General features: G+C 38.3%; 1 protein-coding gene across 2 annotated transcripts in view; it reads right to left on the bottom strand.

The window, feature by feature from the left end:
• The window catches only part of rnf43 (ring finger protein 43), a 132,620-nt gene that overhangs the window by 12,772 nt on the left and 105,947 nt on the right, over positions 1-13,901 (bottom strand). For both annotated transcript variants that reach the window (XM_088321499.1, XM_088321500.1), the window contains exons 3-6: positions 4,987-5,070; positions 4,160-4,294; positions 2,150-2,251; positions 736-906 (exon numbers count right to left, since the gene is read on the bottom strand). In XM_088321499.1, coding sequence (XP_088177625.1) covers positions 736-906; positions 2,150-2,251; positions 4,160-4,294; positions 4,987-5,070 — 492 coding nt within the window. The remainder of the gene's footprint in view (positions 1-735; positions 907-2,149; positions 2,252-4,159; positions 4,295-4,986; positions 5,071-13,901) is intronic.

The raw sequence follows: 13,901 nt of genomic DNA on the forward strand, positions 1-13,901 counted from the left end.
AACCCCCAATACCCCCAATAAGCAGGTTAGCGTCTTACATGGCTGCAATACAAGGCCGCTATTGGGAAATGTGAAGCACATTGTAAAGCGCTTTGGGAAGTCATTGACTTGAAAAGCGCTATATAAATTCAGATCATTTCATTTCATTTCATGTTATTGAATAAACCCCCTGTTGAAGTTTGATCACTCCACTTTTTGTTGACTCATTATGTCCTGCATTTGGGTCTGTCTGACAAATACATGACACAGACAACAACATCATCGTAGATTGCTAATATTGTTGTGATATTGTTCATAGTATGTCTTGCTATGAGTGAATAGGTGCCGCGTTGTGTTTGAAAGATTTATTCTCGCTTAATAAGTAGGATTTGCGATGATTTATAAGGAGGGAAATTGTTGGTGGTGGACAGGTATGAAATTAGGAGATTGTTGATGACACAAGCACTTACTGTAAACTTAAAATCCAAATTACTGTCACTTTAAATAAATGTACACACCAAAATACAATGTACAGCACAATTTTTTTTGTTTGGACGAACTGATGCTGGCTGGAAGCTGTTAGCGGTCTCTAGTGGTAGCCTCTGGGGCTGCTTGTGAACTGGAGTTTCCTACATATAGCCAGCAAGATTTTTGTTAAAAAAAAACACTCATATACCGAAATTCTTGTATTCGGGGGTGCTGGTATGAAGTGCTCCCACTGTACGTGATGGCGGTGCGATGATATGTTGCCTTTACCTGGCCGTCCTGGAACTCCTCCAGGCAGATGGCGCATACTGGGCCGGAGTTGGAGCTGCTGGCCGAACCCCAGGCCCCACGGGGGCGCTGTGAACTCGAGCAACCCTGAGAGATGTAAGTTTTGGTCTCCAGTCGACTAATCGCCCGCATTGTCTGCTGATGCACTGAGTCCTGCAAGGGGCAAGTTAAGAGATTGCTGTGATCATCTATCTACTTATTTTCTGCCTACCCAGTTAAAATGGATCTGTGGCATCTCCAGTGGCCCCTCTACATAGGAGATTCTGGTACCTCTAACACATTTTCCCCATAAGAAATAACTGAAGGCCAATTCATCCGTTTCCCAAGGTCATCTAATTTATCCCTAAAACAAATCTTCATGGTTACTAAAAACACTTCTAAATAGCAATGAGCCGATTATGGCACTAAGCATCTGAAACCATGAATGAAAACACATTTTAGATAGGGGGGCCACATGCTAGAGAAAAGAACACTCATGGGTCCAAGCTTGGTGATTCAAGAGAAAGAAAGAAACAAAGAAAGAAAGAAAGAAAGAAAGGAGGAGAGAATGAAGGAAAGAGAGATAGATAGATAGATAGATAGATAGATAGATAGATAGATAGATAGATAGATAGATAGATAGATAGATAGATAGATAGATAGATAGATAGATAGATAGATAGATAGATAGATAGATAGATAGATAGATAGATAGATAGATAGATAGATAGATAGAAATCGAGAGAAAACAAATCGGGGGAGAGAGAGAGAGGGAGAGAGAGATTATAGAGGAGAGATATGGAAAGAAAGAGACAGAGAGCGTAAAATAAAGAGAGGAAGAGAGAAAGAGAGAGAGAGAAAAACAAGTCAGAAGAGAAAACAGGAAAGGGAAATAAAAAGAGTGATAAAAAGAGTGTCAATGAGAGAGAAAGCGAAACATATAGACAGAAACAGAGAGAGAGAGAATGAAAGTGAGAGAGATAGAAATAGAGAAAGAGAGATACACTGAGAATAAGATAAAGAGAGTGAGTGAAAGAGAGAAAAAGAGACAGAGAGAAAGAAAGAAGAGACAGAAAGAGAAAACAGGAAAGGGAAATAAGAAAGAGAACGAAAGAGAGAAAGGGAAAAATAGAGAAAGAGAGGGAAAAAGGAAAAAGGAGGGAAAAACAGAGAAAAAGAGAGAGAAAGAGAGAGAGAAGAAGAGAGAGAAAAAGAGAGAGAAAGAGAGAGACACACACACTAATACAGTTTGGGATCCAAAAGAGCCGGTTCTTTTTTTAGTGAGCCGAGCCAAAAGAGCCAGTTTACTAAAAAGACCTGGAATACCCGTCAGTAATATACACTGTCCCTTTAAGACGGATAGTGAGAGTGTCAAATAAATGTGTAACTGCTTTATAGTGATTCTGGTTCTATTTACCCAAGTTCTATTGGACTTGCACTTGTACCGGAATGCAAAGATGATGATGATGGTCACGACGGCCAAGACAATAGTGAGCAGGATACCAACGTCATAATGCGGCTAAAGATGGAGGAAATGTGAATGATGAAAAAGCTTCGACAATACAAAAAAAAAAAAATCATTTTAGGGCTGCAACAATTAGTCGACGTTGTTGACAAAAATCGACAAGGGACATATTTTTCCGACAGAGAGAGGCATCTTTACATGAATAGAATCCGTGCTGAGAGTCGATTATGCGCAATAGCGTCCCTGTCTCAAGCGGTAACATAAACCTACAGAAATGATGGCGTCAACATCGAGGACCTGGTTTGGGAGCGTTTAAGATCAGACATTGCATATCATGGCGGTAGATCGGTGACGCACAAACATTTAATTAGCATGTTGGTCATTTAAACGAGTCTGACTCGCCTCGGTAAGATTCAAGTAACAGTTAACCCAAAAGGATTTTTATGACACGCATTCATACGTGTTCATTTTGCTATATACAGGTAAGGAAAATGTTTATTCTGGTTTTAATATCGGAAAAATGCAAAGGAGCCCCGCCCCCTTCATGGTTGGGCAGCCAAGTATACTAAGTGTTATATGGGAAGACTTGCTGCTGTATCTATTTGATACTGCAGTGTCATTTCTTTGTTTACTTCTTTTAAATAAAAAGGGGAGAAATGATCAGTTTTTCTGTTTCTATCTTGGAAAAAGGCAAAGGAGATTTCATGGGATGCCAGTTCCTTATTTTGACTCACTGTTCAGTGTTTTGATCAGTAGATCATTGTTGCTATCTGTCAATCATGTTGCTGTCCTTTGTTTTTTACACCTTTCAATGCAGTGTTTCTTAACTAGTGGGTCAGGACCCAAAAGTGGGTCGCGAACCCGTTTTCAGTGGGTCGTGGGAATTTGCCATGGCAAAATTATGCTAAGAAGGAGAAAAAAACGGAAGGTCAATTACACACCTAAACATTATTTGGTGTTAATGCCTTGCTTAATCTCTTCCTTTGCAGAGAGAATTGTGTTTGAGAGGGACCACATCTGATTTTATTGTGATTTTGTTGGTTTTATTTCCTTTTCCTTTTAGTATGTGGTTATGTTAAAGCATATTTAGTATTATATGCGATGCAGGCTTAAAAGCAGATTTAGGGGGTGGCTTATTTGCCAGTATATACGGTACACAAAGTACTTTTCGTTTTGCTGGTCATTTTGTTCTTTTTTTGAAAAAAGGGGAATTTCTTGTATTATATCGGCTTTAAAATGCACAATATTTCTGTTCCGTAAAATTGAGAAGTGGTTATATTTCTGGATTTTGGTTGCTGCTTGTAATTAAGGTGGGAAAGTTGGTCCCCAAGTCAAACCAGTTGAGAACTATTGCTTTAGGTATGATCTATTTTTCATAACCTTGAAGATTTCATGGAAAAAAGGGGCTCGGAGGAAGGCTTGAGGAAGGGATGGAATAATCTTATATTTACCGGCCCTCCTAACAAGTTCAAAATCCATTTATTTTTTCTCGCCTCATTTTGAGTGTCTACTCGGTTTAGACTTAACCAATATAGAGCTTCTGTGTCTTGCCAGACAGGCGCTTCAACATACAATTTCCTCATCCTGAGGTTTTTGAGTTTTTCCCTACCCTCAAGTCGGTTTCAGATCAGGGATGTTGTAATGGTGGCCTGTGCAAGCCTTTGAGACTTTTTGTGATTAAGGCCGATACAATTAAACGCGACTTGACTTCAGTTGATACATTAAAAATGAAACCGTATGATTTCAAACTGTTGAGAAACGTTAAGTCCTTTTCTGTTACGGAAATTGCAGTCAAATAAAATCAACTTTATGCTACATTCAAGAACGAAAAATAGCGATTATGCGCTGATTCGACCAATGGTTTTAATAGCGGGAGACTGGTTGACCATCAAAATAATCGTTAGTTGCAGCCCTAGTTCATATTCAGAACGTTCGTTGTCATACGAGCGAGGCGGGACTCACCCATCGGGGCTGTTCCAGCAAAATCTCGATGCGAACGTCGGCTTCCTCGTTCTTGTTGACCAGCGCCATGAGCTGCTCTGCGTTTTCCGTGTCCACCAGTACCACCGGTCGTTGGAGGCCGTCCGTTTCTCTCAGCTGAATGACCCGTAAGAAGAAAGCTGTTAGGATTAGGCGGAACGCTGGACACGAAGAACGTTCACATTTACAATCAAACGTGTTAAAACTTGAAAATACACGTATCCCGCGATAGAATACTGACGCTCCCCTACTTACGAAAAACGGTAGATACAATTATTTTATTCGGGATGTCGAAAAATATCCGGACATTACTGTAAGTTATATTTTGTATTGTGCACCTTTTTTCAAGTGCAGGACATTACTGTAGTGCTTCTTTTCGCCACTACAGTGTGGAGCGCTGTGAGAGCTCACCCAGCATCCACCCCGAAGAAGAAATCTGCTTCCTAGTTTGTGTGTAAACATACTGTACTGAATCTCCATTTTGTTGTACTATTGTATAATGACAATAAAGTCCCTTCATTGAATTACAATTCTGTCTTCTGTGTTTTTATTTGGGAATGTGTAGTTGTTATTTTGTTACAGTCATATATTATATCCAGTGTGTTACAGATATCTAATAAAAAAATAATCAATTCTTTCTATCGTGGGATTTTTTGGGATGCTACTCGTGCAAAAAACAAAGGATAACTGTAATTGCAACCTTTCTACCCTTATTGCATTTTGAGTTTCCAATGCATATTGTCAAGTTTAATATTCAAAACCTGCTAGCAGTACAATTTCAAAGCCGGAACCCGCAGTTTCAAACTCACCTCTGCAGCAGCGCCGGCATCGTCGCTGACGTCGAAAATGACGGCTTGGGCTCCCTTTTCGAGCGCCACCACTGCCATGCGCGCCTGCAGCAAACAAAGACACAAAGCAAAATGAGACTTATAGCAGCCAAAGATCGGAAGTTACAAATGTCATTATTCGGGAAAATAGGCTCAAAGTAGTCAAGGTTTTGATCGTTCCATTGGCAAATCATTTCTGCTCATTTTGCTCAAGTATTGTATGTGCAGTTTTTTTCTCTCTATTTTATTCTCTTTTTCTCTCTTCCACTTTTCTCTTTGTCCCTCTTTTATCTCTTTATGTCTCTCTCTTTCTCCCCCTCTCTTTTGTTCTCTTTCTCTCTCTGCCACTTTCTCTCTTTCTGTCTCTCTCTTACCTCTTTTTGTCTCTAGCTTTCTGTGTCTCTCTGTCTTCATCCTTCTCTATTTCTCATCACTATCTTCCTATTATCTCTGCTTTTTATAGCTTTCTTTTTTTGTTTGTCTTGCTCTCTTTTTGTCTCTCTCGCTCTGTCTCTCTCTGTCTCTTTCTTTCCCTTTCTATTTTGCTCCCTCTCTCTTTCTTTTTTGTATTTCTCTCTCTCCCTCTCTTTCTCTCTCCCTTCTTTTGTTTCTCTCTTTCTTTCTATATGTAGTTCCCTCTTTTTCTCTTTTTCTTTCTCTCTCTCGCTCTGTCTCTCTCTGTCTCTTTCTTTCCCTTTCTATTTTGCTCCCTCTCTCTTTCTCTTTTGTATTTCTCTCTCTCCCTCTCCCTTCTTTTGTTTCTCTCTTTCTTTCTATATGTAGTTCCCTCTTTTTCTCTCTCTTTCTCTCTCTCTCTCTCTCTCTCTCTCTCTCTCTTTCTCTCTCTCTACCCGTTTTTTTTCCCTCTCTATTTCTGTCTCTCTCTCTCCCCCGTTTTCTTTTTGTCTTTGCTTCGCTTTTATCTTTTTCTTTACCTTTATTTTTCTTCCCTATCTTTTTTTCTTTCTCTTTCTCCAGCTCTCTCTCCCTCTCCCTTGTTTCTCTTTCTTTCTTTCTTTCTTTCTTTCTTTCTTTCATTCTTGGGATCACTAGTAGACCGATAGATTTTTTTTCTTGCAAAGAAGCAAGATAGTACAATGCAAATAGGCACAATATATAAAAATATTATTACTGCAATTCAAGACTGTTACATTGCAGTAATTCAAAACATTCTTCATTGCCCTCATGAAGGTTTTAGATCAGGGAATGGTGTAATAATAGTCTGCAGATTGCAATAATCTGTGGTCTGTGCAGCCCTTTGAGGCTCCTGGTGATAAAGGGCGTCACAAATAAACATGACTTGACTCTACTTTCGTTCTTTCTCTTTAACTTACTAGTCCATCCCCAGTGAGAGTATTTTTTTTCTACGCCTTGGCCATGTACCGTGTAGCTAAAATGAATTTGAAACCCCTGCTTCAACTTGTCAATTACGGCAACGTGATCATTCAAGCTTGACAGTGAGCCGTCTATCATCGTTCACTCTAAAGAGCCGGCACATTGGGCCGTTTCCTTCGCTAACAACACATCACTACTTGCTGAATAGCCCCAAATTGTTCTCATAACATTGACAGCGCTGTGGGAACGAAGAGACTAAACTTCTACCTGTTATCAATACAGATAGTTGTGCCCCACAACGAGACTCTAAAATGCCGCCCTGTTGTTTTAACACCACATGAGAGCTTGCAGTCCAGGTTTCGAATCAGCTGCGTACATATTATTGACTTCCCTGTTGGATTCCAGTCTTTTTTTTCTCTTTTCTTCGCCCGAGCAGTTGCTTGTTTACTCATTCCTGTCTGGCTCTCAAGTCTTTTGCTTTCATCCCGAAGCAGCTGCGCGCTGCAGCTGAACGCATCTCAAAGAAAGCAACAGGAGCAAAGCAAAGCAAACAAAAAGTCCCTTTTAAATGGCCAAATTCAAGCACTTTCCAAGCACTTTCAAGACCAAATTTTCAATACCTCGACATGACATAAATTCTGCCAATCTGTCAACAATGAACGTGCTGTTGGCTACGTTAAACTTGTTTACAAACATGGAAAGGGCTTTATAGGTGTTTCACAAAAATTGAGTTCAATACAGAAGACAAAAAAGGAAGAATGTACTGTATAAAAAGCCGAAAAATGAGCCAAATTTTGACTCAATTTAACAATGTTGATTGCTCCGAAGCAAAATGCAATCAATATTTCAATCTTAGAAAATGCTGATCTTTTGCTTTTTGTTTTAACTAATTTCATTTATATATTTTTTGTGTTCTTCAGAGGATCTGTGTCTAAAATGTTTATAACAGAATTGTAAAGCGTTAACTTTATCATTTATTTATAGCGCTGAAGAGGTAATATTTCTGACTTTTTTATTGTTTGACATTTTCAGTGATTTTGTGTTGTTGTCCCACTTTAAATCTGTTCAGTGTGTAAAAAGCACATTTTTTTGGATTTTACAAAAGTCTTTTTTGTAGATCTTTGACTATTTTAGTTTATATTTCATGTGTTTTTCAGGGATCCCCTACGAAACATAGGAAATGACTAATTACGAAATAATTGGGTGCATAATGTTTCATTGTTATTTATCATATATCATTAAAAAGGATCAGAGGAATCGTTTGGGAGCCAAAAGAGCCAGCTCTTCTGAGTGATCTGAGCCGAAAGAGCTGTTTTTCTACATAGATCTGTCCTGTTGGGTGCAACAAGTAGGGGGCGGTGAAGCTTCACATGACAATGTCATAATGACAAGCCATCAGAAAAGGTGTATCAGCGTCATTTTCACGCACTCTTTAAAAAAAAAAAGTTCAACTGCCATGTCTCTTGGCAACAATTTCAAGCATTTTTTAGGAACTTCACTCAAAACATAAGCAGTTTCCTGACCTTGAACCCATAGCATTAAAGTTCAAGCATTTTCAAGGATTTGAAGCACCCCTGTAAACCTGAGTTTGGTCGTGACGTGGGTTGACAGAGTGCCATGGACCCAGCGTGATGCATAAGTTCAATATGAATCACGGTTAACATCTTGAGTGCCATAACTTATAAATACGTTTTCAGAAGCATTGTCCCTGAGTGCCAATACATTAAAATATGTTGGGGTTTGTTAGGATTAGAAAAAGAAAACTATTACAAAGGGTTTGACTGAGCTCGTGAGTAAGTATCAAGCCACTGGGAATGATTCCAGAATGGTAAATCATCATCAGATGGCAGGAGTGGTTCTGATCAAATCTTTGTTCACATATTAAAGAAACCCCCACTTTTTCGTGGTGCTTTTTGTATCCAGCAATTGAAGTGTATGTGTGAGTATGTAATGAAGCAGTGTGTGAGAGAAACAAATATGTGAATAGGTGCGAGCTCTTTTTAAATTTTTTTTAAAGATGACATCGCTTCGTCATCGTCGGGGCAGAGAGGGATGATGTTTCGTGCACGTCCGCAAGAACGCGATTGCCATAGAGACCGTAATCGAGCGATCACGTCTTTGGAAACATCTCGCGCTAAAAAGTTCTTGCAAAGTTTATGCATTGTTTGACGTTATTTTGCAAGCAAAGTGCTCTTTTGTTAATAGAAATCGTTGTTTTGATATTTGACGTATCACAAATGCAAAAAAATACACCTAAGTGAAGTTGTACTTGAAATGCACACTTTTACAAGTATTCTCAACATGCAAAAATTGGCTGGAACCATGTCTTCCCATTTGAGAGAAACGTTTGGAATTGAATTAATGAAAACGTGTTGATTTTGTACCCGTCTTGTCCCCAGTGTCTCCAACATTCAAATAGCTGGCTATGAATTTCTTTATTTCCTATTTTTAAAATGGATTAAATTGAATTTATCAAGATATTTATCAAATTTAAATTAAAAAAAAAACACCTGTTGCATTTGAAGTTTTAATTTATCACTTTGCCTTAATTCTGAGCGTTTTTGAGACCAATTATACAAACTGTTTATTTATAGACATACAAAAGTGTAATTGCTACAAATGGGTGGACTGGGAGAAAGAAAACGAGAGTTGTTGGCTTGACCTGAGAGTTCATCTGTGTGTGAGGTCGTCTGCGATTTCAACAATGTTTGTATTGAAGTGGGAGTTGGCCAATCCACCACCGCTTGGGTCTTAGCGGGGTCTGCTTGGAGTTGGCCTTTTTAGATCATAAAGCCCCAAAATCCGCGCGAACTTTGCATTTCTCTGCTTTCACGTATTTAGTTTTTCGAGCAGATAGGCAGACAATTTTGCTCAGGAGTACAGTGGTACCATAAATACTATTCGTCCTGGGAGTAGCTTCGTCACCTAAACCTCCTAACTAGAGACGCATTTTGTATGTAAATGCCCTAATCTGTTCCAAGCTCCGCAAAAGAACAGTAAGAGCGTCGGATCATGAAACAAATATGTGTTCATATTGGATGAGCGCACAATAAACTTAAAACGAGAGGCACACGTTAAGAAACCTAGAATATAGTTAATGATAAAAATGTTCATTTACCGCTTTGCCTCGAGTTTCTTAAAGAACAGATCCAATAACATCTGCTTTTGCCCTGGTTTGAGAAATACGCGAAGCAGTTTAGCGATAGCCCGACTTGTCAACACTTTTTCCGTGTGATTCCTTTCCACAAATTCAGAGACTTCATGGAAACTTGCAAAAATGTCTTTCATTCGGGCTAATTGAACGATGGCTGTGTCTTGCTGGAAACCCTCCTCCTCCTTGTCTCCGAACTCTGTGACGGTGACACGAAGAGCATGCTGAGGGCATGCATGCACACTGGGTTGCCAGGGAGATTTCAAGCGATGGCCAGTTTGTTTACGTTTGGGAAACTGTGGGAATAAAAAATAGCAGCGTGTACTGTCTTGTATTTTTGACTTTGTAACTAGAGGCAAAATCTTCAGGTACTTTGTAGCCTGAAACTTTCATATGTAGAGACATTTGTAAATAGAGGTACCACTTTATATTTTATAACTAAGACAAATTAATCCAACCAGACTGACTATACTTTTATATTCGAGCAAACTGGTACTTGCGGGGACGAGGCAGGCTCTTCTTAGTGTAACTACCCATATCATTCAGCGCACGGGCAAATTACAAAGCGTGCGGCGTGACGGAGTGAGAGTAAAAGACGTACACGAGAAAAAAAAAGAAGGAAAGCGAAAGTGGGGAGAGAGCCGTTGCATGCACACATGTAATGACAGAGTAGAAGGTGCGGGGCCTGCAGGCTGGAGGCCGACTTTCTCTGCCCTGTCATTTTTCCCGGCCTGCCCGGCACACGGTTAGCATGACTGCAGCTCGGCTAAATGAGGAGCAGACGCTGCTGAAAATGGCCTTGAATAACATTGAAAACAGGTGCACTATGCACTTATGTGGCCCACATTGTGCTTGACATCCACTTTCATGTTCAAGAATTTGACCAGTGAGGAACTTCAGTCTTTGGACAAAAATAGGAAACGACCAGAAATGTAGTATTACCCCCCCAAGCTTTTCTCGCAGTTTTAATTGATAACATTCAGGACATCTCTTGAGCTGCCAAGGCACCTTACGAGACCAAGAGTGCTTTGATTTTTTTGGGCGGGTAACACCGAAAGAAGAAAAGAATAACATGCAAAAGGTTTAACATCATTGTCAAATTTCACTAACTAACTAACTAACTAACTAACTAACTAACTAACTAACTAACTAACTAACTAACTAACTAACTAACTAACAAAAAGAATAACATGCAAAAAATAAATCAATAGTCAAACTTCACTAACTAACTAACTAACAAAAAGAATAACGTGCAAAAAACTAAATCAATAGTCAAACTTCACTAACTAACTAACTAACGAACTAACTAACCAACTAACTAACCAACCAATCAACTAACTAACTAACTAAAAGAATAACGTGCAGAAGGTTTCATATCATTGTTAAATTTCACTAACTAACTAACCAACTAACTAACTAACCAACTAACTAACTAATAAAACTCAAAAGGGTTCACACCATTGTTAAACTTCACTATTTAACTATTTAACTCACTCACTGACGTCGTATCCTGAGAGAGAGTGAGAGGAGAAAAAGAGAGAAAATGTGAAAAGAAAAGGAGAGAAAAAAGGAGGGAAAAAGGGAAAAAAGGAGGAGATGAAAGACAGAAAAAAAGAGAGTAGGACAGAGAAAATGAAGAGAAAAATAAAGACGGGAAAAAGTGAGAGAGATAAAGACAGAAAGAAAGAGAGAGAGAGAGAGAGATGTAAACAAAAAAGAAAGAGAAAAGAAAAAAAGAGAAAAGGCAGAAAAAAGAGAGTAGGGGAGAGGAGGTGAGACAAAGCAAAAGAGAGGGATAAAGAGAGAAAAAGGAAAATGAGAGAGAGAGAAAAAAAGAGAAAGAAAGAAAAAAAAGATTGAAAGAAAAAATGATAAAGAAAGAGACAAAAAGCAGATACTGAGGGAGAAAGAAAAATATACAAAGACAAAGAGAGATAGAGAAAAGAAAGAGAGAAAGGATTGAGAGAGAGGGAAATAGAGAGACAACGAGAGAAAGAGAGAGCAAGGGAAAGAGAAGAGCAAGACAAAAGAAAAGAGAGCATAGCAAATTATGATTTCAAATCAAGTCACAAGACTAAATAAATATAAATAAATGATAATGAACTTGGTGTTTGCCCTAGCTACTGCCTGAATTTCATTTGAATTGAAAAAAGGAAGGAAGGGCCCTTCCACGTGTTCCTCCATCTGAAATTGGGGCCCCTGAGAAGGGTCAGTTGGTTGCGGAGGGTTCGAACGTGCAGGCATGTCACGGCAGGTGAGCGCCTTCTGAACACTTAGGTAAAGTATTAAGCCCCAGGGGGGTTTCCGTCTCAATCACGTCGCCCTCTTACTTCTACTTTCCATTCATGAACGCATCATTGAGAAACGGCCATCTTGAAACGTGCCGCAATGTCAGAAACAGCAGCTAAATGTAAATGAAAATGGTCTGCATTAATGTAGTGCTTTTCAAGTAAACGAATACCTCCCTAAGCGCTTTACAATGTGCTTCACACTTCCCTTAGGTCTGTTTAAAAAGGCCAGGTTGCGATCCTTTGGAGCACTTCGAGCACCTTCTAGTGCAAGGGTGGGCTAAACCTTTTAAGGATTGGGTTGAAGACATTTGCATTGGTTAATGTATTATTATTTTCTTAAATATATACACTAATCGAGAGTTTTTAATCCAGGGGTTTTTAACTCTTTTTTTTTTTAGCTCGGGGGCCGCATAGTAAAAAAAAAAACACTCTCGCAGGAACTAGACTAATATATTAGAGAGAATTAAAAGGAAAAAGGAGGGAGGGCAGGAAAAGAGAGAGAGAGAGAGAGAGAGAGAGAGAGAAAGAGAGAGAAAACAGCACAAAAAGAAAGAAAGTGGGAGAGACACAAACAGATAAAGAAAGTGAAAGAAAGAAACTAAAAGAAAAGAGAAAGAAAGATGAATAGAAAGGAGAAAAAAAACAGAAACACAGAAAGAAAGACAATAAAAAGAAAGATAGAAAGACAGAAAGCGTGCTAGAGAGAAACAAAGAAAGATAAAGAGAAAATAGGGACAGGAAAAAGATAGAAAGAACAGAAAGAAATAAAGTAAGTGAAAGACAGAAAAGAAGAAAGAGAGAAGTTAAAAAAAGAGAAAAAAATGGGAGAGCAAGAAAGACAGAGAAACAGAAAAAGAAAAGGAGAGAGAAAATCAGAGCGAGAGAAAGAGAGAGAGATGGAGAAAAAGAAAAGAGAAAGAAACAGAGAGAAAAAAAGAAAAAAGGAGAAAGAGCCAAAGAAAGAGAGAGAAGACAGAGAATAAAAAGAAAGAGAAATATAGAAAAAAGAGCGTGAGAGTGAGTGAGAGAAAGAAAGCGAAAAAGAAAAAACTATACAGCTGCAGTTGCTTTAGTATGTTTGTGACCGCTAATTTATTTGTTACTCTGTTCCTTGCATTTGCATTTACACTGCCACGTCAGTTTTTCGTTTGTTTCTGGTTTCCTAGTTGTACAGTTTGTAAGTATTTTTGTGACCCCTTATTTATTTGTTACGTTGCATTTCCATTTGTTCTGGTTTGGATATTGTCAGGTTTGATTTAGTTTGGATGTGTCTTTTGTTTTGTGACCTCTTGTATGTTTGTTACTTTGTTCCTGTTATTATACTCAGAACGTACAAACAAATAAATATATTTATTTACAAATGAAAACTTTCATTAATAGTGATACATCAATTTCTTAAGCACTAAATTTTAATTGACTCTTACAAACAAAATTGGGATTAAGTTTCAACTTTGTAGTGTTTGACTGTTCCATCAAGGGAACAGAAAGTGCTGCAGAAGGAAAGAGAAGGCGCTTCGAAATACAAAATATCATCATTATTATTATTATTATTATTAATAATAATTATTAAATATAATAAATACAGTAAAAAGTAAAATAATAATGAAAAATTTAACTCTACACAAATTCTTACACATATTTTCTATCTTTTGGGAATATTTATTCTATTCAAATATTTAAACCCCAAAAGATATTTAGCTCAGTAGCCTAGATGGTAAGGCGCCCGCTTTGAGACTGGGAGGTCGGTGGTTCGCGCCCCGGCCGAGTCATTCCTAAGACTTTAAAAGTGGTTGGCGGCGCCCTCTGTTGGCTGCGGCTGCATCGGTTCGCTACAACGGGTAAGGTGCAATCGACATTTCGTTCTGTGTACATTGTTACATAGAATGACAATACAAGGAAATTATTATTATTATATATATTATATTTATTGACAAAATTTTGAAAAGTGCGTTGACATTTTGCATATAAATATAAATAAAATGAAATGTACTGCTCTTTCTTTTTTTATATATATAATAAGTTCAAATACAATATGATCCTTGGATAAGGTGGCAGAAAATTTGCAGGTGTATAGCACATACAGTATTTGTGTGTATAAAGTTAATTTTTTAATTGTTTTA

The sequence above is a fragment of the Urocampus carinirostris genome, chromosome 17 (genome assembly GCF_059441175.1).
Source record: "Urocampus carinirostris isolate Australia breed hairy pipefish chromosome 17, RoL_Ucar_1.0, whole genome shotgun sequence".
NCBI classification, from domain to species: Eukaryota; Metazoa; Chordata; class Actinopteri; order Syngnathiformes; family Syngnathidae; genus Urocampus; species Urocampus carinirostris.